The sequence below is a fragment of the Pimephales promelas genome, chromosome 6, assembly GCF_988280905.1.
Source record: "Pimephales promelas chromosome 6, fPimPro1.hap1.1, whole genome shotgun sequence".
Taxonomy (NCBI): domain Eukaryota; kingdom Metazoa; phylum Chordata; class Actinopteri; order Cypriniformes; family Leuciscidae; genus Pimephales; species Pimephales promelas.
This window is the reverse complement of record NC_142774.1, coordinates 35,290,961-35,317,593: the sequence shown is the minus strand read 5'-3', so window position 1 is coordinate 35,317,593 and position 26,633 is coordinate 35,290,961. Positions and strand designations below refer to the sequence as shown.

Below are 26,633 nucleotides of genomic sequence, written 5' to 3'. Positions count from 1 at the left end.
GTAAATCCCACAAATGCACAATAAATAAAAGCATATTTCTTTCAAAAAATGTGTTCAATTTATCAAAAGTGAGAGTAAATACATTTGTGATGTTGCAAAAGATTCCTATGTCAAAGAAAGCTGTTCGTTTGAACTTTCTATTCCACAAAGGATCTTGAAAAATAATCAGAAATGTTTCTTGATCACCAAATGAACATATTCGAATGATTTCTGAAGGATCATGTGACAGTGAAGACTGGAGTAATGATGCTGAACATTCAGCTTTGCCATCACAGGAATAAATTACATTTTAAAATATATTAAAATAGAAAACAGTTCTTTTAAATTGTAATATTATTTCACGACATTACAGTTTTTACTGTGTTTTTGATCAAATAAATGGAGCCTTGTGAGAATTAGAGACTTCTTTCAAAAACACAAACATTTAAATAATAGTGTAACTTAAAGACATTATTGTGCCATATGAGTAAACCATTGAAAGGACAATACAGGCAGTAGCATTAGAAGCAATCACAGCGAAACGTTAATTTTATAAGCCTATCACTGGCCTATAGTCCACTTAGAAGATCTTAGTAACTGTACAGAGATGTACAAAAAAATGAAAATAAAAACACTAAGAATCCTGTAGCAACTGCATGGCAATATGATAAAAACCACTCAGGACACCTTAGAAAATATATATCAGTGCCTTGGGCTAGCAACCATCAACAACACCCTAGCATATACCACATATATATATATATATATATATATATATATATATATATATATATATATATATATATATATATATATATATAAAATCCCCCCCAGAAAATATAAAAATTTCATTTCTGAATGTTAGTGGATTTATGGAGACCCAGTTATTGTGGATAGCATCTTCATCTTGAAGTTTGATATTACTGTTGTTTCATAATATCTTGCGTATAATGTCCATATAGTAAACAACGTTATATGATTTACATTGAGAGAAAAAAGATGTTACTGTAAACTAATCAACAAGCCTTGCAACGATTCTGGTGCACACACAATAACAGCACGAAGCAATATGTATTTGTAATAGTCTGTGCTACTCGGAAACTTCTTGTTTCATTTATCTACTGTCTTTTTGTATTTCTGTCTCTCTCTGCAGCATATGACGTTCATGATGAACAAAGGGAGATAGACTCAGCTCTGCATATGAACAGACTTTCCAACAACAAGGGTGCATTTTCTCAACATAAACAATATATCATTTAAAATAACAAAATTTTATGTAACATTACATATAAAGCCTCTGACCTTCTCTGCTCTCATTATAGTTCAATTATTACACAGAGCCTTTATATTGCATTTAGTTGGGTGATGTAATGGTATGTTGTTGGTTGTAATGGGATATTCTAGGTTCTATACACAAGTAATCTCAAAACAATTAAAATAATATGCTCATGCCTTACTGTACTGGAAAATATTTAAAAAGCATAGACACTTTAGACAGGAGTAATGATACTTTGCCATCACAGGAATAAATGACATTTTAAATCATATTTTAGAATATTACTGTATTTTTAATTGAATATATGCAGCCTTGGTGAGCACAAGAGAAATCATTTAAAACATTTTTGATATTAAAAACTATTTTAAAAATCTTACCGACCCCAAACATTTTTGGTCAATTTTATTATTCATTTCAATATGTCTAGTTTTTATTCATTTATATTTCAGGTTTGATTCAAGCTAGCTGAAATAAAAGTTAGATTTCTATTTTATTTTTTTATTTATTTTTGCAAGTAATGAAAATTATTTTTATGGGTTTAGTTGTAGTGAACTATAACAACCCAGAGTAAATTCTGACATTATTAAATTAATGTCTAAACTATTCCTTTATCAGTCTGCCGATCAGTTGAATTATTTTCTTTGTGTTTATTATTTTTTCAGTTGAGCAGAATACAGTGAAGCCAAAATTATTTGAGAAGGTCCCAGCTCAGACGTTTCCCACGGGCTTCCCTGCTTCCCTCCTTTTCACAGACGGCCTCTCCTCCGTGGAGACGCTGCTCACTAATGTCCAGGTACAGCCATGAAGAAACACACACACACACACACACAATGTTCAACATCAATAACATGTGGACGTGTTTCAGGGTCTGCTAAAGGTGGCTTTGGAGAACGCCCGTCTGCAGGAGAAACAGCTTCAGCAGGAGAGGCGAGAGCTTAAGATGGAGCTGTACAGAGAGAGAGAGATGAGAGAGAGTCTGGAGAGACAGCTCACCTCTGAGTTACGCAGTCGGGGTAGAGTGTTACGTTGCAGTGCATGTATTGGAAAATTGAAAAACCAGAGATCATCCGGTTCCATTGGATGTTTTCACATGGAACGTTTCCTTTTTCTCATCTAGCCACCATTCAGAGACGTCTGAAGAAGGAGAAGAAGGCAAAGAGGAGGTTACAGGAGGCGCTGGAATTTGAGTCCAAGCGGAGAGGGCAAATCGAGCAGGCCTTACAGCAGGCCACCTCATCAGACCCTCTCACACACGGTGAGACACACTCACACACGCTCAGTGACTTTCATTCAGGCCGATAGTCTTTCAGCAGGCTTTGTCAGCTGTCGCTGTCTGTTAACACAGATCCAATCAGTCTGGACATGGAGACGGAGCGCTGCAGAAGCCCAGAGGACAACTGCTTGTTACAAGGTATTGAATGGAACTGGCCCCTTTTCAAATGTGTTTCTTATTGCAGAATGACATATTTTAATCATATATAGTACAAAAAATTGGGGTTCAACATTTTTTAGAACAAGGATTATGTATGATTTGGTACTATTTTTGTTATCAATGTTGAACACAGTTGCGCTGCTTAATATTTTTCAGGATTATTGAATGGAAAGTTCAAAAGAACAGCAATTCTTTGAAATAGAATTAGTTTATAACTATGTCAAATTCAGATTCATTCTTTATTGCTGTAAAGCAATTCGTTACATCGCGAGACCTGATATTACGCGACACTTCCTGATGCTGCGGCCGATGGCCCGTTGGCTCAGTGGCAAGTGTGTTTTTTCCGCTCACAGGCAACAGGGGGGGCGAGACGCACAACATTCAACCCGAAAATAGTCATACAACCATTGCAATAACTTCAAAAGCTATTTAGTTAAGGTAAAAAAACTGCATAGTGCTGCTTTAATGAGAAATATGATCATTCCCTGTATTGACTTTGAAGATACTGCTTAATATTTTGTTCCTAGTACAAAAAAACATAGTTATCAACTCGTATAAAGTGTGTATCTATATGGACGTGCACAGTTTCAGCTGTGACTTATTCAGATTTGTTGTTTTGACCTCACTTCCCCTTCCCATCAGTCTTTCTCAGCAACACCGTGTGTCACTCGCCCGTGTCCTCCAAACAGATGAGATCATCGGCTCCCTCTGTCTCAGAGCGAAACCATTAGCAAATAAACACATAGATGAATCAAAAGACTGGGGACTAATTGCAAGTTTCCTGTGTAAGCAAAGCCTCACCGCATGAATATTCCAGTGCCGCCCTTCCACCCGTTTATCTGTTTCTGCAGCTGGCCGTTCTCGTTCTCTCCCCCTCTGTGAGACAGCTAAAGCTACATGATAAATTACTTGAATTACACCTCTTGTTAAATTTATTAAAATGGCTCCCTAATGCAGATAAAATCTGCTACACGTTGGCACAGCACTGGACTGGAAGAGGTGCTCGTTTTGTGTCTAATGTCTTTTTACATGACGTGCAAAAACGGTCTATTTTGGAGTGAATGGGGATTTGAAATAGTATACACTCACCTAAAGGATTATTAGGAACACCATACTACTGTGTTTGACCCCCTTTTGCCTTCAGAACTGCCTTAATACTAAGTGGCATTGATTCAACAAGGTGCTGAAAGCATTCTTTAGAAATGTTGACCCATATTGATAGGATAGCATCTTGCAGTTGATGGAGATTTGTGGGATACACATCCAGGGCACGAAGCTCCCGTTCCACAACATCCCAAAGATGCTCTATTGGGTTGAGATCTGGTGACTGTGGCGGCCATTTTAGTACAGTGAACTCATTGTCATGTTCAAGAAACCAATTTGAAATGATTCGAGCTTTGTGACATGGTGCATTATCCTGCTGGAAGTAGCCATCAGATGGGTGGCTACATGGTAACCATAAAGGGATGGACATGGTCAGTAACAACGCTCAGGTAGGGCCCGTGGCATTTAAACGATGCCCAATTGGCACTAAGGGGCCTAAAGTGTGCCAAAAAAACATTCCCCACACCATTACACCACCACCACCAGCCTGCACAGTGGTAACAAGGATCCATGTTCTCATTCTGTTTACGGCAAATTCTGACTCTACCATCTGAATGTCTCAACAGAAATTGAGACTCATCAGACCAGGCAACATTTTTCCAGTCTTCAACTCTCCAATTTTGGTGATCTCTTAAATTGTAGCCTCTTTTTCTTATTTGTAGTGGAGATGAGTGGTACCCGGTGGGGTCTTCTGCTGTTGTAGCCCATCCGCCTCAAGGTTGTGCGTGTTGTGGCTTCACAAATGCTTTGCTGCATACCTCGCTTGTAACGAGTGGTTATTTCAGTCAAAGTTGCTCTTCTATCAACTTGAATCAGTCGGCCCATTCTCCTCTGACCTCTAGCATCAACAAGGCATTTTCGCCCACAGGACGGCCGCATACTGGATGTTTTTCCCTTTTCACACCATTCTTTGCAAACCCTAGAAATGGTTGTGCGAGAAAATCCCAATAACTGAGCAGATTGTGAAATACTCAGACTGGCTCTTTTAAATTTTTATTCATTTAAAATAATTAAGGCAGTTAAGGCAAATTCATTCAAATTCATCTTTGTCTTCAGTGTCACATGATCCTTCAGAAATCATTCTACTATGCTGATTTAGTCCTCAGGAAACATTTCTGATTATAAATGTTGAAAATAGTTGTGCTGCTTAATAATTTTGTAACATTAGAAATGTCGGTAACGCTTCCTTTTACAGTACAGTACTTACAGTATACTTACAGTGTACTTACCTAGAAAGCACTGGCTAATATAAGGTAAGTACATGGAACAGGGGTAGGTTCAGGGTTAGTACTAGTTATTACCCAGTAATTGTAGTTACAAAAATAATTACATAGTATTTACATAGGTAACTGGACTGTAAAAGGAAGCGTTACCGAAATGTCTTTACTTTCACTTTTGATAAATGTAATGTGCCCTTACTAAACAAAAAATATTATTCAAGTTTAACAAGCGAAGTTTAACACTATTAAATATTTAAATAAGATTGAAACAGGTGGCAAACACTTTTTGTGCTTTCAGTCTCTATAAGAAGAATATAGAAAGTACCATATTTTTTCCAGACTGCTGTGATTTCCAAGTTAAACCTGTGGTTTAGTACTCTCAAACCGTCCTCTTGATGTCTCTTCATTACAGAAAGCAGAACATTCACAAAAAACCCAATAATGTACCAATAGGAGGTGAACTACCACGAGAGGCCGAGGAAGTTCTCCACATCATGGATCATCCCCACACAAAAAACAATCAACTTCCTGAATGCAGTTTCCAGGGAAGAGAGGACTTCAAGGTTTTACATAATGAGCTACGTTGGAGAAGATCTGAAGATTTGACCCAATCGAGTGCTCCATCCACTCTTATTCCCATCCTCACAACATTCCAGATTCCTCAGCTGTTGTTTGATACATATATTGTGCTTAATTCCCCGTTTAAGCTCTGTGGATACGGTTGACGTCCTGTTACTTGTTTTGAAGCCGTGACATTTTCCCTTTAGGACAGTGACCTTCAGTCTAACGCCCTCAGGATGGGCTGATGTAAAAAAAGAGGGAATGAGAAGGAAAAGAGATGAATCTGGCGTGTTTCGTTCTTGTTGAAAGACTCTGAAGAGTGTGGAATGTTACATTGTGTTGCTTTTCTCTTGTTTGTCCATCTTCTTTATCTCTTTTGTAGGCGTTTAGCTTCTTGATACTGCTCTTCGGTTTGTGCTAGTTTTCTTTTGTAAGACCTCGCGTCAACTATTTGATTGGCTTTCAGTCAGAAGGAAAAGCTACTGAATGTGTTTATTCTGTATTTTGAATCTTTCCTAATGAGAAATACAGTATTACCACCATGTCCATTCATTCAGAAGTCTCGAAACGTCTCCCTGAATGTTTTGCCCAGGTTTGTTGAAACCTGCGGTTCCCATGCATTTCCAGAGATTTGATTCACTAACCATTTTAGCATAGGCTAAAACTAGACACTAAGACCGCAGAGGATATTTGGCATTTCCCCCAACATACGAGTCTTTATTTAGTCTGAGTGTTGCTTAAAGAGGAAAACAGACTTCCCGCAGGACAGAAGTTCCCTGCTGCTGTTGTCAGGACGAGCCTTGAGCCATGATTCCTATAGGCATTTGAATGCTAAATGATGTCTTGAAAGGTGTAGATCGATGTCTGTCACCGTTTTATGCACCAGAAAGAACCGACGACACAAATAAACAATGCGATGCTCATGTCACCGGTGTCACCTTGTCGTCAATAGCGTCCCTCGTGAAGCAAAAGCCATCAAACAGTCCTATTGATTCAGGTCATGCAAATGAGACCCCATTAGTGCCTTTATTGACGCATATCAAAGTCCTCATTAACATTCGGTTTGTGATCCGCCATTTCAGACACAAGCTCAAGTGTCATTTAAAGTGTGTGTCCTGTATCTCATGAGTCTAAAAGGAGCCTTTTCCTTTTCCAAACAACATGGAATTGTAATATTTTTCTTTTGCATACTTTAGGAATATCATCCAAGACCATAAATCTGTGGGGACCATAAATAGATTTGAAAACGATTTAGAATCGCACTCTAAAAATGGGAGATGACCATTTGGGAACGTGGGAAATGTTCGGTTTAAAAACTACAGCTAGCAAAAGATAGAGGCGGAAGATAAACATGTGTGTTTAGGATACTGAAATGGCATTGTTTTGTGAGAAATATATCAGGACTGTTGCGTTTATTTGAGTATTCAGTCAATTTCAGCATCCTGGAAAAGATGTTATTTTAGTTATACACAAGTTTTGAGTCCCTATGTAGACGAAAACTACATACAGGATGGTGTGTGATCACTAGGCTTAAAAAAATAAATAAAAAAAATAAAAACGAAACTTAAAGGAGTAGTTCACTTTTGCTGATAATTTACTCACCCCCATGTCATCCAAGATGTCCATGTCATTCTTTCTTCAGTCGAAAAGAAATTAAGGTTTTTGATGAAAACATTCCAGGATTTTTCTCCATATAATGGACTTCAATGGCAACCAAATGGTCCAAGGTCCAAAAGACAGTTTCAAAGGGCTTTAAACAATTCCAGACGATGAATAAGGGTCTTATCAAGCGAAACGATCGCTCATTTAAAAAAAAAAAAACAAAGTTCAAGTTTTATAAGCTCTAAAGGTCGCCTTGCTCTGTTCTGTGATTCGCGTTCGTGACTCTCCTGTTCGAACTCGTTTATCAAAATGAATGAATCTTTTTTCGTTCGTTGAATGAACCAAGTGACACGAAAAAAGATTCGTTCATTTTGATAAACGAGTTTGAACAGGAAAGTCACGAACGTGCATCATAGAAAGGGGGCAAGGTGACCATTTGAGCTTATAAAACTTAAACTTTTTTTTTTTTAAATGAGCGATCTTTTCGCTTGATAAGACCCTTATTCATCATCTGAAATCGTTTAAAGCCCTTTGAAAAGTTTGCAGTTTGCACTGAAACTGTCTTTTGGACCTTGAACCGTTTGGTTCCCACTGAAGTGCATTATATGGAGAAAAATCCTGGAATGTTTTCATCAAAAACCTTCATTTCTTTTCGACTGAAGAAAGAAAGACATGGATATCTTGGATGACATGGGGGTGAGTAAATTATCAGCAAAAGTTTTTTTTAAAGTGACATGAAAAACACTGAAAAAAAAATGGCTTTGAAACTATTTTCACTCAGAAATTGCTAGAATAGTTTATAAAGAAATGGCAAGTAACTGGTAATTAAATATGAAAATTTGAAGTAGTTGCATATTCTTGTAAAACATACTCTGTTAAAACCTTTTTTTTTACTGTGTACAACAGCAAACCAATTTATGGCATTTATTATTTTCTTTAAACTAATTACCAAGCTGTGGGCTGTTTTTCAATTCCCTCGAGCCAGAAAAACAAATGTGCCTGATAAGTCATATTATTCCCAGGATGCACTGAGGGTGGCTGCTGTTTTCTCAGGGTGGTACGGCTATGACTATAGATAGTCAGAGGAACTGATTGAAGAATTTACCCATAATACTCCAAACTGAAACATGAGTTTATTTTGTTACTCATGAAAAAGGCAGCCCAGATATTTTTTAATGCGATTTGAATATAGTTATATAATCAATTCATGCACCACAGCTTTCAAATAAAGATAGACATTGTGAAGAAAGCACTTAAATACGACATGAAAAAATGTTTGTTTAAATAGATTAACCATATTAGGGCACATTAGGATGGAAAGGGAGGAGATGTTTTGAAAGGAAATTATTAAATCGTGATTAAGTCATTGAACCCAGAACAACTTTTCTCTTGACATCGAAAGAGACCAGAGGATGTTTTTCTTCATTTAAAGGGACCAACGTTCTAATCTTTTGACTTCCACCATATAGAAGAATAAGAATGTTTCTTTAAATGTGACTGTGTTAAAATAATTGATATAGAACTACACTGTTTCAAAAGTTCTTTGAGATTTTTTGAGTTCCTTTGGCTCCGCAAGGCTGCCTTTTTGGGTTGAAAAATATAGTGAAATTAGATTTTAAATAACTGTAATTATTATTAATAACTTTTTATCATTAACTTTTTTCTATTTTAATATATCAAAAAAATGTTATTTGTTCATGTGATGACAAAAATTTTCATCATCATTACTCTTCAGTGTCACATGATGATCCTTCAGAAATCATTCTTAATATGCTGATTCGATGTTCAAGTATGACATTTTTAAATGTTAAAATGTTGTGCCGTTTAATAATTTTGTTAATACAGATCATTTTTTTAGTGACTTTACTGTTATTTTTCATCAACATGCTGAATAAAAGTATAAAAAATAATAAATATATATATATATATATATATATAGTTTTTACTGCAAACTGTTCAAAGGGCTTTAAACGATTCCAGACGATGAATAAGGGTCTTATCAAGCGAAACGATCGCTCATTTAAAAAAAAAAACAAAGTTCAAGTTTTATAAGCTTAAATGGTCGCCTTGCTCTGTTCTGTGATGCGCGTTCATGACTGTCCTGTTCGAACTCGTTTATCAAAATGAACGAATCTTTTTTTCGTGTCATTTGGTTCATTCAACGAACGAAATAAACGAGTTGACTCTGGAAAAGATTTGTTCATTTTGATGAACGAGTTAGAATAGGAGAGTCACGCATCACAGAACAGAGCAAGGCGATTATTTTAGCTTATAAAACTTAAACTTTGTTTTTTTGTTTTTTTAAATGAGCGATCGTTTCGCTTGGAATCGTCCTTTGAACAGTTTGCATTGATTGCATTTTCATCAAAAACATTAATTTATTTTCGACTGCAAAGACATGGATATCTTGGATGACATGGGGTGAGTAAATAATCAGCAAAAGTTTTTTTTTTTTCGTTTTTAAAAGTGAACTACTCCTTTAATACTAGGCCTTTACTAAATTAAGTATAATTTAGTATAGTATAGATTAAGTGTTTTAAGATTAAGTATCTTTTTTTAAAAATTCATATATTGCCTGCATAATTATTTAGGCTACTGTCCACAACTAATAATCTTTACTTCAACAACAGGGTAAAAAAACCAAACAAAAAAACAAACAAAACAAAAACAAAAAAAACGAGAAAAATAAATGTTAATTTCCATTGGTAAACTGGAAACCATGTAGGATGATTTCACTTACTAAAAAAAAAAAAAAAAGCCCACAGAAGAGATATTCATATTCTTGCTCACACATGGCCTACTGTCTCTGGTGTAATATACGAGGTGATTGCAATGTAAAAGATCAATATTTCAATTTCAGACTGCATTTTTATTCTCAGAGATTAGAGAACAATCAAATACTCGATTTTCTCCATCTGCCGAAGGAAGAATCTCCCGGCCTTACTGATAGCAAAATGAAAAGGTTTTAGCCTGGGTGCAAGATGTTTGTTTTTGTGAATTATTCATTGAGATGTGTTTGTGCAAGTGAATAGCCATTTTCTCCAATACTGAAGGGCAAATAATACAGATTGCTCAAACATAACAGAAGGAATTTGACATTGAGAAGTGGAAATGCGGACATAAGGCTTCAGGGTCACTTACTGATAAACAGTCCTTGTAACAAACGGAGCGACACTGAAGCTTGTTTATTAAACAACATTTCTTACATCTGTCTTATGAGCATTGATAGATTTGTAGGATGATGATTGTACATAGTCTGTTCATTGTACACATTATTAAGAAAGGGAGGGGGTTTCAAAGGGCTTCCCCCACTCATGTGCTTGCTGGGTGCATATTGCCCCCCTCCTTTCTGGAATATGCGGATGTCTTTAGAACCTTACTAATGTTGGGGCGGAAATCAATTATGAATAAATGGGTTGGCACTGACCCACCCCTTATTAAGGAAAGGACTGGATAATCCTGATTAAAGAGACTATACTTGTGGAGAAGATTGGATGTATGATAAAAGGTAAATCTGAATCATTTCAGAAGTTGTGGAAAACGCCGTTGAACTGTATTGGCATTGAATATAAGTCTATCATGTCTCCTTAAATGCTTATATGAGGATGTATATGAGGATATGAGGTAACTCGGTATTTGACTACGCTGCCCTTGTTTTGTTTTTTGCTTTTTTGTGTGTGTCATTTGTGCCAATGCCAATGCTCCATGTATGCTGTTTACTCTGAAAAAACCTAATAAAAAAAAAGAAAAAGAAAAAAAGAAAGGGAGGGGGGCACAAACATAACAAGAAGGACAAAGCTACATTCCAAAGTCAGTATGTGAAACGAAGCAGCGATATTTTGACATATCCGAGTCAAAAGGCTTCTCGAACAAGAACAAATATTTTCTATTGATTTTGTCCATGTGAAAATAGATGGGATCGTTGTGTGGTTTGACAAGTTGTGATTGACACAATCACAGGGTGTCCATGTTTTATGGGGACTTTTGTCACTAGGTGACAAATTGAGGTGGAGTCTGTCGCCATGGCAGCGGCGGCAGATTGAGAAATCAGCAACAGGTGTGGAGGATTTTCAGACAACTGGAGCACATAAAAGGGAAGTAAAGAGACAGTTGGATGTGGTGTTCCACCGGGAGAAGTTGTGGGGCTGGCGGCGCTTCACCCTGTGAGCCGTCGTTTCTCTGGAGTCGCGGAGATATCTGGAGAAGGCTGTGTGGATTGGACTTGAATAAGGGTGCAACGGTGATCGTGTGAATACAAGCTGGAAACGTGAACTGGAGGGGAAGTGAGTGGGAGGAAGATAAGTAGAACATTAAGATAAATGCTACGTGGGATGTCAATATCTCAGCTCTGGAAGGGTGTAGAGCCTCCATTTTTGCACTCCGGTCTAAGTCCCATGGCCCTCTATCAGAATCCAGAGTTTCAAGAAGATCAGAGCAACTACAAATTTCGACCCCCCCCCCCCCCCTCAAAAAAAAATTCTGATAGAGGGCCATGAGACTTAGACCTGAGTGCAAAAATGGAGGCTCTAGCCCCTTCCAGACCTGAGATATCGAAACTCAAAAATTCGGCCCGAAAAAAAAAACGACAGTGGTACCCCTTACGTTTTTTTTTTTTGGGCGAAAAATTAAGTTTCTCCAATCTTTCCAAAACTCTGGATTCTGATAGAGGGCCATGAGACTTAGACCTGAGTGCAAAATTGGAGGCTCTAGCCCCTTCCAGAGCTGAGATATCGAAACTCAAAAATTCGGCCCGAAAAAAAAACGACAGTGGTACCCCTTACGTTTTTTTTTTTGGGCGAAAAATTAAGTTTCTCCAATCTTTCCAAAACTCTGGATTCTGATAGAGGGCCATGAGACTTAGACCTGAGTGCAAAAATGGAGGCTCTAGCCCCTTCCAGAGCTGAGATATCGAAACTCAAAAATTCGGCCCAAAAAAAAAAACGACAGTGGTACCCCTTACGTTTTTTTTTTTTGGGTGAAAAATTAAGTTTCTCCAATCTTTCCAAAACTCTGGATTCTGATAGAGGGCCATGAGACTTAGACCTGAGTGCAAAAATGGAGGCTCTAGCCCCTTCCAGAGCTGAGATATCGAAACTCAAAAATTCGGCCCGAAAAAAAAAACGACAGTGGTACCCCTTACGTTTTTTTTTTTGGGGGCGAAAAATTAAGTTTCTCCAATCTTCCCAAAACTCTGGATTCTGATAGAGGGCCATGAGACTTAGACCTAAGTGCAAAAATTGAGGCTCTAGCCCCTTCCAGAGCTGAGATATCGAAACTCAAAAATTCGGCCCGAAAAAAAAAACGACAGTGGTACCCCTTACGTTTTTTTTTTGGGCGAAAAATTAAGTTTCTCCAATCTTTCCAAAACTCTGGATTCTGATAGAGGGCCATGAGACTTAGACCTGAGTGCAAAAATGGAGGCTCTAGCCCCTTCCAGAGCTGAGATATCGAAACTCAAAAATTCGGCCCGAAAAAAAAAACGACAGTGGTACCCCTTACGTTTTTTTTTTTTTGGGGCGAAAAATTAAGTTTCTCCAATCTTCCCAAAACTCTGGATTCTGATAGAGGGCCATGAGACTTAGACCTAAGTGCAAAAATGGAGGCTCTAGCCCCTTCCAGAGCTGAGATATCGAAACTCAAAAATTCGGCCCGAAAAAAAAACGACAGTGGTAACGTAGACTAACCATGTTCCGTACACTTTTAGCCTATCACCGCACGTCAGCGACCATTCCTCTGTTTCTGAGAGCGAGACTAGCAAGTTTGTGTGATCATTCTCCGGGGGAATATCCATTGATTGGTCCACACTTTGATTGATGTCTTTTGGACCAATCGTTTTTGAGAAAAGTGGGGAAAACTACCTCCTCCACCTGTGTACGGAAGATGATAAGCGTTAACGATGTTCCGTACAGGCTTATAATGGTGTTCCGTACAGAGCGCATAACTTGATTTCAATGGCGAAAATGGAAAATTAACTGATCAGCTCATCAATTTTAATGTTAAAATATTCAATTCATGTAACAATTTATGTTAATATTAACTTAATTGACCCTTTATGAATATAAACATTGTCACTGCACTGCTGACAGACGCGCTGCCTTTTTTGCTGCCTGAGAGTGGCGCTAAACGGTCATCGGCCGCAATCTTTTAAAAATTCCCATTTCACAGCATTTAGTCAACAAAAGGGTAATATATTTAACGATTTGAGATGACATAATATTAATTTAATAAAGACTGCTATACTGGGAAAAGCATAAATGACATTGAAATGTACATTTTCGCTGCTCTAGTTGTCTCCCCACTCAAGCCGCTGTCTGACGTATAGCTTGCCCACGGATTATTTTCAAGTGAAGTGGGTGTACCTGGCAAACTTACTAAAATATCACTGAAACAAACAGCTGGAGTGTCTCTGTTTTGATCGGGGATGAAAGAGGGAGAAATGAAGATGACACAGATATGCATTTTGCGTATGACCTAGAAGTATTTATTCAGCAATTGGCAGTTAAAGTTAATCTGTACGGAACATCGTTGTTGTACGGAACATGATTAGTCTACAATACCCCTTACGTTTTTTTTTTGGGGCGAAAAATTAAGTTTCTCCAATCTTCCCAAAACTCTGGATTCTGATAGAGGGCCATGAGACTTAGACCTGAGTGCAAAAATGGAGGCTCTAGCCCCTTCCAGAGCTGAGATATCGAAACTCAAAAATTCGGCCCGAAAAAAAAACGACAGTGGTACCCCTTACGTTTTTTTTTTGGGCGAAAAATTAAGTTTCTCCAATCTTCCCAAAACTCTGAATTCTGATAGAGGGCCATGAGACTTAGACCTGAGTGCAAAAATGGAGGCTCTAGCCCCTTCCAGAGCTGAGATATCGAAACTCAAAAATTCGGCCCGAACAAAAAACGACAGTGGTACCCCTTACTTTTTTTTTTTTTGGGCGAAAAATTAAGTTTCTCCAATCTTCCCAAAACTCTGGATTCTGATAGAGGGCCATGAGACTTAGACCTGAGTGCAAAAATGGAGGCTCTAGCCCCTTCCAGAGCTGAGATATCGAAACTCAAAAATTCGTCCCGAAAAAAAACCGACAGTGGTACCCCTCACGGTTTTTTTTTTTGGAAGAAAAATTAAGTTTCTCCAATCTTCCCAAAACTCTGGATTCTGATAGAGGGCCATGAGACTTAGACCTGAGTGCAAAAATGGAGGCTCTAGCCCCTTCCAGAGATTGGAGATTGGAGAAACTTAATTTTTCGCCCAAAAAAAAAAACGTAAGGGGTACCACTGTCGTTTTTTTTTCGGGCCGAATTTTTGAGTTTCGATATCTCAGCTCTGGAAGGGGCTAGAGGCTCCATTTTTGCACTCAGGTCTAAGTCTCATGGCCCTCTATCAGAATCCAGAGTTTTGGGAAAATTGGAGAAACTTAATTTTTCGCCCAAAAAAAAAACGTAAGGGGTACCACTGTCGTTTTTTTTTCGGGCCGAATTTTTGAGTTTCGATATCTCAGCTCTGGAAGGGGCTAGAGCCTCCATTTTTGCACTCAGGTCTAAGTCTCATGGCCCTCTATCAGAATCCAGAGTTTTGGGAAGATTGGAGAAACTTAATTTTTCGCCCAAAAAAAAAACGTAAGGGGTACCACTGTCGTTTTTTTTTCGGGCCGAATTTTTGAGTTTCGATATCTCAGCTCTGGAAGGGGCTAGAGCCTCCATTTTTGCACTCAGGTCTAAGTCTCATGGCCCTCTATCAGAATCCAGAGTTTTGGGAAGATTGGAGAAACTTAATTTTTCGCCCAAAAAAAAAACGTAAGCGGTACCACTGTCGGTTTTTTTTTTCGGGTCGAAATTTTGAATTTCGATATCTCAGCTCTGGAATGGTCTAGAGCCTCAATTTTTGCACTCAGGTTTAAGTTTCATGGCCCTCTATCAGAATCCAGAGTTTTGAGAAGATTGAAGAAACTTCATTTTTCGCCCGAAAATGAAAAAAAAAAACGAAAGGGGTAACACTGTCGTTTTTTTTTTCAGGTCGAAATTTTGAATTTTGATATCTCAGCTCTGGAAGGGTCTAGAGCCTCCATTTTTGCACTCAGGTCAAAGTCTCATGACCCTCTATCATAATCCAGAGTTTTGAGAAGATTGCAAAAATGGAGGCTCTAGCCCCTTCCAGAGCTGAGATATCGAAACTCAAAAATTCGGCCCGAAAAAAAAACGACAGTGGTACCCCTTATGTTTTTTTTTTTTTGGGCGAAAAATTAAGTTTCTCCAATCTTCCCAAAACTCTGGATTCTGATAGTGGGCCATGAGACTTAGACCTGAGTGCAAAAATGGAGGCTCTAGCCCCTTCCAGAGCTGAAATATCGAAACTCAAAAATTCGGCCCGAAAAAAAAAACGACAGTGGTACCCCTTACGTTTTTTTTTTTGGGCGAAAAATTAAGTTTCTCCAATCTTCCCAAAACTCAGGATTCTGATAGAGGGCCATGAGACTTAGACCTGAGTGCAAAAATGGAGGCTCTAGCCCCTTCCAGAGCTGAGATATCGAAACTCAAAAATTCGGCCCGAAAAAAAAACGACAGTGGTACCCCTTACGTTTTTTTTTTTGGGCGAAAAATTAAGTTTCTCCAATCTTCCCAAAACTCTGGATTCTGATAGAGGGCCATGAGACTTAGACCTGAGTGCAAAAATGGAGGCTCTAGCCCCTTCCAGAGCTGAGATATCAAAACTCAAAAATTCGGCCCGAAAAAAAAAACGACAGTGGTACCCCTTACGTTTTTTTTTTTTTGGGCGAAAATTAAGTTTCTCCAATCTTCCCAAAACTCTGGATTCTGATAGAGGGCCATGAGACTTAGACCTGAGTGCAAAAATGGAGGCTCTAGCCCCTTCCAGAGCTGAGATATCGAAACTCAAAAATTCGGCCCGAAAAAAAAACGACAGTGGTACCCCTTACGTTTTTTTTTTTTTGGGTGAAAAATTAAGTTTCTCCAATCTTCCCAAAACTCTGGATTCTGATAGAGGGCCATGAGACTTAGACCTGAGTGTAAAAATGGAGGCTCTAGCCCCTTCCAGAGCTGAGATATTGAAACTCAAAAATTCGTCCCGAAAAAAAAAAACGACAGTGGTACCCCTTATGTTTTTTTTTTTGGGCGAAAAATTAAGTTTCTCCAATCTTCCCAAAACTCTGGATTCTGATAGAGGGCCATGAGACTTAGACCTGAGTGCAAAAATGGAGGCTCTAGTCCCTTCCAGAGCTGAGATATCGAAACTCAAAAATTCGTCCCGAAAAAAAAACGACAGTGGTACCCCTTATGTTTTTTTTTTTTGGGCGAAAAATTAAGTTTCTCCAATCTTCCCAAAACTCTGGATTCTGATAGAGGGCCATGAGACTTAGACCTGAGTGCAAAAATGGAGGCTCTAGCCCCTTCCAGAGCTGAGATATCGAAACTCAAAAATTCGTCCCGAAAAAAAAACGACAGTGGTACCCCTTATGTTTTTTTTTTTGGGCGAAAAATTAAGTTTCTCCAATCTTCCCAAAACTCTGGATTCTGACAGAGGGCCATGAGACTTAGACCTGACTGCAAAAATGGAGCCTCTAGCCCCTTCCAGAGCTGAGATATCGAAACTCAAAAATTCGGCCCGAAAAAAAACCGACAGTGGTACCCCTTACGTTTTTTTTTGGGGCGAAAAATTAAGTTTCTCCAATCTTCTCAAAACTCTGGATTATGATAGAGGGTCATGAGACTTTGACCTGAGTGCAAAAATGGAGGCTCTAGCCCCTTCCAGAGTTTTGGGAAGATTGGAGAAACTTAATTTTTCGCCCAAAAAAAAAAAACATAAGGGGTACCACTGTCGTTTATTTTCGGGACGAATTTTTGAGTTTCGATATCTCAGCTCTGGAAGGGGCTAGAGCCTCCATTTTTGCACTCAGGTCTAAGTCTCATGGCCCTCTATCAGAATCCAGAGTTTTGGGAAGATTGGAGAAACTTAATTTTTCACCCAAAAAAAAAAAAACGTAAGGGGTACCACTGTCGTTTTTTTTTCGGGCCGAATTTTTGAGTTTCGATATCTCAGGTCTGGAAGAGGCTAGAGCCTCCATTTTTGCACTCAGGTCTAAGTCTCATGGCCCTCTATCAGAATCCAGAGTTTTGGGAAGATTGGAGAAACTTAATTTTTCGCCCAAAAAAAAAAACGTAAGGGGTACCACTGTCGTTTTTTTTTCGGGCCGAATTTTTGAGTTTCGATATCTCAGCTCTGGAAGGGGCTAGAGCCTCCATTTTTGCACTCAGGTTTAAGTCTCATGGCCCTCTATCAGAATCCAGAGTTTTGAGAAGATTGAAGAAACTTCATTTTTCGCCCGAAAATGAAAAAAAAAACAAAAGGGGTAACACTGTCGTTTTTTTTTTCAGGTCGAAATTTTGAATTTTGATATCTCAGCTCTGGAAGGGTCTAGAGCCTCCATTTTTGCACTCAGGTCAAAGTCTCATGACCCTCTATCATAATCCAGAGTTTTGAGAAGATTGCAAAAATGGAGGCTCTAGCCCCTTCCAGAGCTGAGATATCGAAACTCAAAAATTCGGCCCGAAAAAAAAACGACAGTGGTACCCCTTAAGTTTTTTTTTTTGGGCGAAAAATTAAGTTTCTCCAATCTTCTCAAAACTCTGGATTCTGATAGTGGGCCATGAGACTTAGACCTGAGTGCAAAAATGGAGGCTCTAGCCCCTTCCAGAGCTGAAATATCGAAACTCAAAAATTCGGCCCGAAAAAAAAAACGACAGTGGTACCCCTTACGTTTTTTTTTTTGGGCGAAAAATTAAGTTTCTCCAATCTTCCCAAAACTCAGGATTCTGATAGAGGGCCATGAGACTTAGACCTGAGTGCAAAAATGGAGGCTCTAGCCCCTTCCAGAGCTGAGATATCGAAACTCAAAAATTCGGCCCGAAAAAAAAACGACAGTGGTACCCCTTATGTTTTTTTTTTTTGAGCGAAAAATTAAGTTTCTCCAATCTTCCCAAAACTCTGGATTCTGATAGTGGGCCATGAGACTTAGACCTGAGTGCAAAAATGGAGGCTCTAGCCCCTTCCAGAGCTGAAATATCGAAACTCAAAAATTCGGCCCGAAAAAAAAAACGACAGTGGTACCCCTTACGTTTTTTTTTTTGGGCGAAAAATTAAGTTTCTCCAATCTTCCCAAAACTCAGGATTCTGATAGAGGGCCATGAGACTTAGACCTGAGTGCAAAAATGGAGGCTCTAGCCCCTTCCAGAGCTGAGATATCGAAACTCAAAAATTCGGCCCGAAAAAAAAACGACAGTGGTACCCCTTACTTTTTTTTTTTTGGGCGAAAAATTAAGTTTCTCCAATCTTCCCAAAACTCTGGATTCTGATAGAGGGTCATGAGACTTAGACCTGAGTGCAAAAATGGAGGCTCTAGCCCCTTCCAGAGCTGAGATATCAAAACTCAAAAATTCGGCCCGAAAAAAAAAACGACAGTGGTACCCCTTACGTTTTTTTTTTTTGGGCGAAAATTAAGTTTCTCCAATCTTCCCAAAACTCTGGATTCTGATAGAGGGCCATGAGACTTAGACCTGAGTGCAAAAATGGAGGCTCTAGCCCCTTCCAGAGCTGAGATATCGAAACTCAAAAATTCGGCCCGAAAAAAAAACGACAGTGGTACCCCTTACGTTTTTTTTTTTTTGGGTGAAAAATTAAGTTTCTCCAATCTTCCCAAAACTCTGGATTCTGATAGAGGGCCATGAGACTTAGACCTGAGTGTAAAAATGGAGGCTCTAGCCCCTTCCAGAGCTGAGATATTGAAACTCAAAAATTCGTCCCGAAAAAAAAAAACGACAGTGGTACCCCTTATGTTTTTTTTTTTTGGGCGAAAAATTAAGTTTCTCCAATCTTCCCAAAACTCTGGATTCTGATAGAGGGCCATGAGACTTAGACCTGAGTGCAAAAATGGAGGCTCTAGTCCCTTCCAGAGCTGAGATATCGAAACTCAAAAATTCGTCCCGAAAAAAAAACGACAGTGGTACCCCTTATGTTTTTTTTTTTTGGGCGAAAAATTAAGTTTCTCCAATCTTCCCAAAACTCTGGATTCTGATAGAGGGCCATGAGACTTAGACCTGAGTGCAAAAATGGAGGCTCTAGCCCCTTCCAGAGCTGAGATATCGAAACTCAAAAATTCGTCCCGAAAAAAAAACGACAGTGGTACCCCTTATGTTGTTTTTTTTGGGCGAAAAATTAAGTTTCTCCAATCTTCCCAAAACTCTGGATTCTGACAGAGGGCCATGAGACTTAGACCTGACTGCAAAAATGGAGCCTCTAGCCCCTTCCAGAGCTGAGATATCGAAACTCAAAAATTCGGCCCGAAAAAAAACCGACAGTGGTACCCCTTACGTTTTTTTTTGGGGCGAAAAATTAAGTTTCTCCAATCTTCTCAAAACTCTGGATTATGATAGAGGGTCATGAGACTTTGACCTGAGTGCAAAAATGGAGGCTCTAGCCCCTTCCAGAGATTGGAGATTGGAGAAACTTAATTTTTCGCCCAAAAAAAAAAACGTAAGGGGTACCACTGTCGTTTTTTTTTCGGGCCGAATTTTTGAGTTTCGATATCTCAGCTCTGGAAGGGGCTAGAGGCTCCATTTTTGCACTCAGGTCTAAGTCTCATGGCCCTCTATCAGAATCCAGAGTTTTGGGAAAATTGGAGAAACTTAATTTTTCGCCCAAAAAAAAAAACGTAAGGGGTACCACTGTCGTTTTTTTTTCGGGCCGAATTTTTGAGTTTCGATATCTCAGCTCTGGAAGGGGCTAGAGCCTCCATTTTTGCACTCAGGTCTAAGTCTCATGGCCCTCTATCAGAATCCAGAGTTTTGGGAAGATTGGAGAAACTTAATTTTTCGCCCAAAAAAAAAAACGTAAGGGGTACCACTGTCGTTTTTTTTTCGGGCCGAATTTTTGAGTTTCGATATCTCAGCTCTGGAAGGGGCTAGAGCCTCCATTTTTGCACTCAGGTCTAAGTCTCATGGCCCTCTATCAGAATCCAGAGTTTTGGGAAGATTGGAGAAACTTAATTTTTCGCCCAAAAAAAAACGTAAGCGGTACCACTGTCGGTTTTTTTTTTCGGGTCGAAATTTTGAATTTCGATATCTCAGCTCTGGAATGGTCTAGAGCCTCAATTTTTGCACTCAGGTTTAAGTTTCATGGCCCTCTATCAGAATCCAGAGTTTTGAGAAGATTGAAGAAACTTCATTTTTCGCCCGAAAATGAAAAAAAAAAAACGAAAGGGGTAACACTGTCGTTTTTTTTTTCAGGTCGAAATTTTGAATTTTGATATCTCAGCTCTGGAAGGGTCTAGAGCCTCCATTTTTGCACTCAGGTCAAAGTCTCATGACCCTCTATCATAATCCAGAGTTTTGAGAAGATTGCAAAAATGGAGGCTCTAGCCCCTTCCAGAGCTGAGATATCGAAACTCAAAAATTCGGCCCGAAAAAAAAACGCCAGTGGTACCCCTTATGTTTTTTTTTTTTGGGCGAAAAATTAAGTTTCTCCAATCTTCCCAAAACTCTGGATTCTGATAGTGGGCCATGAGACTTAGACCTGAGTGCAAAAATGGAGGCTCTAGCCCCTTCCAGAGCTGAAATATCGAAACTCAAAAATTCGGCCCGAAAAAAAAAACGACAGTGGTACCCCTTACGTTTTTTTTTTTGGGCGAAAAATTAAGTTTCTCCAATCTTCCCAAAACTCAGGATTCTGATAGAGGGCCATGAGACTTAGACCTGAGTGCAAAAATGGAGGCTCTAGCCCCTTCCAGAGCTGAGATATCGAAACTCAAAAATTCGGCCCGAAAAAAAAACGACAGTGGTACCCCTTACGTTTTTTTTTTTGGGCGAAAAATTAAGTTTCTCCAATCTTCCCAAAACTCTGGATTCTGATAGAGGGCCATGAGACTTAGACCTGAGTGCAAAAATGGAGGCTCTAGCCCCTTCCAGAGCTGAGATATCAAAACTCAAAAATTCGGCCCGAAAAAAAAAACGACAGTGGTACCCCTTACGTTTTTTTTTTTTTGGGCGAAAATTAAGTTTCTCCAATCTTCCCAAAACTCTGGATTCTGATAGAGGGCCATGAGACTTAGACCTGAGTGCAAAAATGGAGGCTCTAGCCCCTTCCAGAGCTGAGATATCGAAACTCAAAAATTCGGCCCGAAAAAAAAACGACAGTGGTACCCCTTACGTTTTTTTTTTTTGGGTGAAAAATTAAGTTTCTCCAATCTTCCCAAAACTCTGGATTCTGATAGAGGGCCATGAGACTTAGACCTGAGTGTAAAAATGGAGGCTCTAGCCCCTTCCAGAGCTGAGATATTGAAACTCAAAAATTCGTCCCGAAAAAAAAAAACGACAGTGGTACCCCTTATGTTTTTTTTTTTGGGCGAAAAATTAAGTTTCTCCAATCTTCCCAAAACTCTGGATTCTGATAGAGGGCCATGAGACTTAGACCTGAGTGCAAAAATGGAGGCTCTAGTCCCTTCCAGAGCTGAGATATCGAAACTCAAAAATTCGTCCCGAAAAAAAAACGACAGTGGTACCCCTTATGTTTTTTTTTTTTGGGCGAAAAATTAAGTTTCTCCAATCTTCCCAAAACTCTGGATTCTGATAGAGGGCCATGAGACTTAGACCTGAGTGCAAAAATGGAGGCTCTAGCCCCTTCCAGAGCTGAGATATCGAAACTCAAAAATTCGTCCCGAAAAAAAAACGACAGTGGTACCCCTTATGTTTTTTTTTTTGGGCGAAAAATTAAGTTTCTCCAATCTTCCCAAAACTCTGGATTCTGACAGAGGGCCATGAGACTTAGACCTGACTGCAAAAATGGAGCCTCTAGCCCCTTCCAGAGCTGAGATATCGAAACTCAAAAATTCGGCCCGAAAAAAAACCGACAGTGGTACCCCTTACGTTTTTTTTTGGGGCGAAAAATTAAGTTTCTCCAATCTTCTCAAAACTCTGGATTATGATAGAGGGTCATGAGACTTTGACCTGAGTGCAAAAATGGAGGCTCTAGCCCCTTCCAGAGTTTTGGGAAGATTGGAGAAACTTAATTTTTCGCCCAAAAAAAAAAAACATAAGGGGTACCACTGTCGTTTATTTTCGGGACGAATTTTTGAGTTTCGATATCTCAGCTCTGGAAGGGGCTAGAGCCTCCATTTTTGCACTCAGGTCTAAGTCTCATGGCCCTCTATCAGAATCCAGAGTTTTGGGAAGATTGGAGAAACTTAATTTTTCACCCAAAAAAAAAAAACGTAAGGGGTACCACTGTCGTTTTTTTTTCGGGCCGAATTTTTGAGTTTCGATATCTCAGGTCTGGAAGAGGCTAGAGCCTCCATTTTTGCACTCAGGTCTAAGTCTCATGGCCCTCTATCAGAATCCAGAGTTTTGGGAAGATTGGAGAAACTTAATTTTTCGCCCAAAAAAAAAAACGTAAGGGGTACCACTGTCGTTTTTTTTTCGGGCCGAATTTTTGAGTTTCGATATCTCAGCTCTGGAAGGGGCTAGAGCCTCCATTTTTGCACTCAGGTTTAAGTCTCATGGCCCTCTATCAGAATCCAGAGTTTTGAGAAGATTGAAGAAACTTCATTTTTCGCCCGAAAATGAAAAAAAAAACAAAAGGGGTAACACTGTCGTTTTTTTTTTCAGGTCGAAATTTTGAATTTTGATATCTCAGCTCTGGAAGGGTCTAGAGCCTCCATTTTTGCACTCAGGTCAAAGTCTCATGACCCTCTATCATAATCCAGAGTTTTGAGAAGATTGCAAAAATGGAGGCTCTAGCCCCTTCCAGAGCTGAGATATCGAAACTCAAAAATTCGGCCCGAAAAAAAAACGACAGTGGTACCCCTTAAGTTTTTTTTTTTGGGCGAAAAATTAAGTTTCTCCAATCTTCTCAAAACTCTGGATTCTGATAGTGGGCCATGAGACTTAGACCTGAGTGCAAAAATGGAGGCTCTAGCCCCTTCCAGAGCTGAAATATCGAAACTCAAAAATTCGGCCCGAAAAAAAAAACGACAGTGGTACCCCTTACGTTTTTTTTTTTGGGCGAAAAATTAAGTTTCTCCAATCTTCCCAAAACTCAGGATTCTGATAGAGGGCCATGAGACTTAGACCTGAGTGCAAAAATGGAGGCTCTAGCCCCTTCCAGAGCTGAGATATCGAAACTCAAAAATTCGGCCCGAAAAAAAAACGACAGTGGTACCCCTTATGTTTTTTTTTTTTGAGCGAAAAATTAAGTTTCTCCAATCTTCCCAAAACTCTGGATTCTGATAGTGGGCCATGAGACTTAGACCTGAGTGCAAAAATGGAGGCTCTAGCCCCTTCCAGAGCTGAAATATCGAAACTCAAAAATTCGGCCCGAAAAAAAAAACGACAGTGGTACCCCTTACGTTTTTTTTTTTGGGCGAAAAATTAAGTTTCTCCAATCTTCCCAAAACTCAGGATTCTGATAGAGGGCCATGAGACTTAGACCTGAGTGCAAAAATGGAGGCTCTAGCCCCTTCCAGAGCTGAGATATCGAAACTCAAAAATTCGGCCCGAAAAAAAAACGACAGTGGTACCCCTTACTTTTTTTTTTTTGGGCGAAAAATTAAGTTTCTCCAATCTTCCCAAAACTCTGGATTCTGATAGAGGGTCATGAGACTTAGACCTGAGTGCAAAAATGGAGGCTCTAGCCCCTTCCAGAGCTGAGATATCAAAACTCAAAAATTCGGCCCGAAAAAAAAAACGACAGTGGTACCCCTTACGTTTTTTTTTTTTTGGGCGAAAATTAAGTTTCTCCAATCTTCCCAAAACTCTGGATTCTGATAGAGGGCCATGAGACTTAGACCTGAGTGCAAAAATGGAGGCTCTAGCCCCTTCCAGAGCTGAGATATCGAAACTCAAAAATTCGGCCCGAAAAAAAAACGACAGTGGTACCCCTTACGTTTTTTTTTTTTTGGGTGAAAAATTAAGTTTCTCCAATCTTCCCAAAACTCTGGATTCTGATAGAGGGCCATGAGACTTAGACCTGAGTGTAAAAATGGAGGCTCTAGCCCCTTCCAGAGCTGAGATATTGAAACTCAAAAATTCGTCCCGAAAAAAAAAAACGACAGTGGTACCCCTTATGTTTTTTTTTTTTGGGCGAAAAATTAAGTTTCTCCAATCTTCCCAAAACTCTGGATTCTGATAGAGGGCCATGAGACTTAGACCTGAGTGCAAAAATGGAGGCTCTAGTCCCTTCCAGAGCTGAGATATCGAAACTCAAAAATTCGTCCCGAAAAAAAAACGACAGTGGTACCCCTTATGTTTTTTTTTTTTGGGCGAAAAATTAAGTTTCTCCAATCTTCCCAAAACTCTGGATTCTGATAGAGGGCCATGAGACTTAGACCTGAGTGCAAAAATGGAGGCTCTAGCCCCTTCCAGAGCTGAGATATCGAAACTCAAAAATTCGTCCCGAAAAAAAAACGACAGTGGTACCCCTTATGTTGTTTTTTTTGGGCGAAAAATTAAGTTTCTCCAATCTTCCCAAAACTCTGGATTCTGACAGAGGGCCATGAGACTTAGACCTGACTGCAAAAATGGAGCCTCTAGCCCCTTCCAGAGCTGAGATATCGAAACTCAAAAATTCGGCCCGAAAAAAAACCGACAGTGGTACCCCTTACGTTTTTTTTTGGGGCGAAAAATTAAGTTTCTCCAATCTTCTCAAAACTCTGGATTATGATAGAGGGTCATGAGACTTTGACCTGAGTGCAAAAATGGAGGCTCTAGCCCCTTCCAGAGTTTTGGGAAGATTGGAGAAACTTAATTTTTCGCCCAAAAAAAAAAAACATAAGGGGTACCACTGTCGTTTTTTTTTCGGGACGAATTTTTGAGTTTCGATATCTCAGCTCTGGAAGGGGCTAGAGCCTCCATTTTTGCACTCAGGTCTAAGTCTCATGGCCCTCTATCAGAATCCAGAGTTTTGGGAAGATTGGAGAAACTTAATTTTTCACCCAAAAAAAAAAAAACGTAAGGGGTACCACTGTCGTTTTTTTTTCGGGCCGAATTTTTGAGTTTCGATATCTCAGGTCTGGAAGAGGCTAGAGCCTCCATTTTTGCACTCAGGTCTAAGTCTCATGGCCCTCTATCAGAATCCAGAGTTTTGGGAAGATTGGAGAAACTTAATTTTTCGCCCAAAAAAAAAAACGTAAGGGGTACCACTGTCGTTTTTTTTTCGGGCCGAATTTTTGAGTTTCGATATCTCAGCTCTGGAAGGGGCTAGAGCCTCCATTTTTGCACTCAGGTTTAAGTCTCATGGCCCTCTATCAGAATCCAGAGTTTTGAGAAGATTGAAGAAACTTCATTTTTCGCCCGAAAATGAAAAAAAAAACAAAAGGGGTAACACTGTCGTTTTTTTTTTCAGGTCGAAATTTTGAATTTTGATATCTCAGCTCTGGAAGGGTCTAGAGCCTCCATTTTTGCACTCAGGTCAAAGTCTCATGACCCTCTATCATAATCCAGAGTTTTGAGAAGATTGCAAAAATGGAGGCTCTAGCCCCTTCCAGAGCTGAGATATCGAAACTCAAAAATTCGGCCCGAAAAAAAAACGACAGTGGTACCCCTTAAGTTTTTTTTTTTGGGCGAAAAATTAAGTTTCTCCAATCTTCTCAAAACTCTGGATTCTGATAGAGGGCCATGAGACTTAGACCTGAGTGCAAAAATGGAGGCTCTAGCCCCTTCCAGAGCTGAGATATCGAAACTCAAAAATTCGGCCCGAAAAAAAAAACGACAGTGGTACCCCTTACGTTTTTTTTTTTTGGGCGAAAAATTTAGTTTCTCCAATCTTCCCAAAACTCTGGATTCTGATAGAGGGCCATGAGACTTAGACCTGAGTGCAAAAATGGAGGCTCTAGCCCCTTCCAGAGCTGAGATATCAAAACTCAAAAATTCGGCCCGAAAAAAAAAAACGACAGTGGTACCCCTTACGTTTTTTTTTTTTGGGCGAAAAATTAAGTTTCTCCAATCTTCCCAAAACTCTGGATTCTGATAGAGGGCCATGAGACTTAGACCTGAGTGCAAAAATGGAGGCTCTAGCCCCTTCCAGAGCTGAGATATCGAAACTCAAAAATTCGGCCCGAAAAAAAAAACGACAGTCGTACCCCTTACGTTTTTTTTTTTTTGGGTGAAAAATTAAGTTTCTCCAATCTTCCCAAAACTCTGGATTCTGATAGAGGGCCATGAGACTTAGACCTGAGTGCAAAAATGGAGGCTCTAGCCCCTTCCAGAGCTGAGATATTGAAACTCAAAAATTCGTCCCGAAAAAAAAAACGACAGTGGTACCCCTTACGGTTTTTTTTTTTTGGGCGAAAAATTAAGTTTCTCCAATCTTCCCAAAACTCTGGATTCTGACAGAGGGCCATGAGACTTAGACCTGAGTGCAAAAATGGAGCCTCTAGCCCCTTCCAGAGCTGAGATATCGA

General features: G+C 39.4%; 1 protein-coding gene across 2 annotated transcripts in view; it reads left to right on the top strand.

The window, feature by feature from the left end:
• The window catches only part of dachb (dachshund b), a 33,236-nt gene extending 26,736 nt beyond the window's left edge, over positions 1-6,500 (top strand). The window contains exons 7-12 of one of the 2 annotated variants that reach the window (XM_089132497.1): positions 1,133-1,204; positions 1,918-2,048; positions 2,121-2,268; positions 2,373-2,510; positions 2,601-2,666; positions 5,424-6,500. In XM_089132497.1, the coding sequence (XP_088988623.1) occupies positions 1,133-1,204; positions 1,918-2,048; positions 2,121-2,268; positions 2,373-2,510; positions 2,601-2,666; positions 5,424-5,464 (596 nt within the window). In that variant the 3' untranslated portion in view covers positions 5,465-6,500. Of the gene's footprint in view, positions 1-1,132; positions 1,205-1,917; positions 2,049-2,120; positions 2,269-2,372; positions 2,511-2,600; positions 2,667-4,357; positions 4,510-5,423 lie in introns of those variants that run through there. The other variant, XM_089132496.1, reaches the window with a different exon arrangement.
• The last annotated feature ends 20,133 nt before the right edge of the window (positions 6,501-26,633 follow it).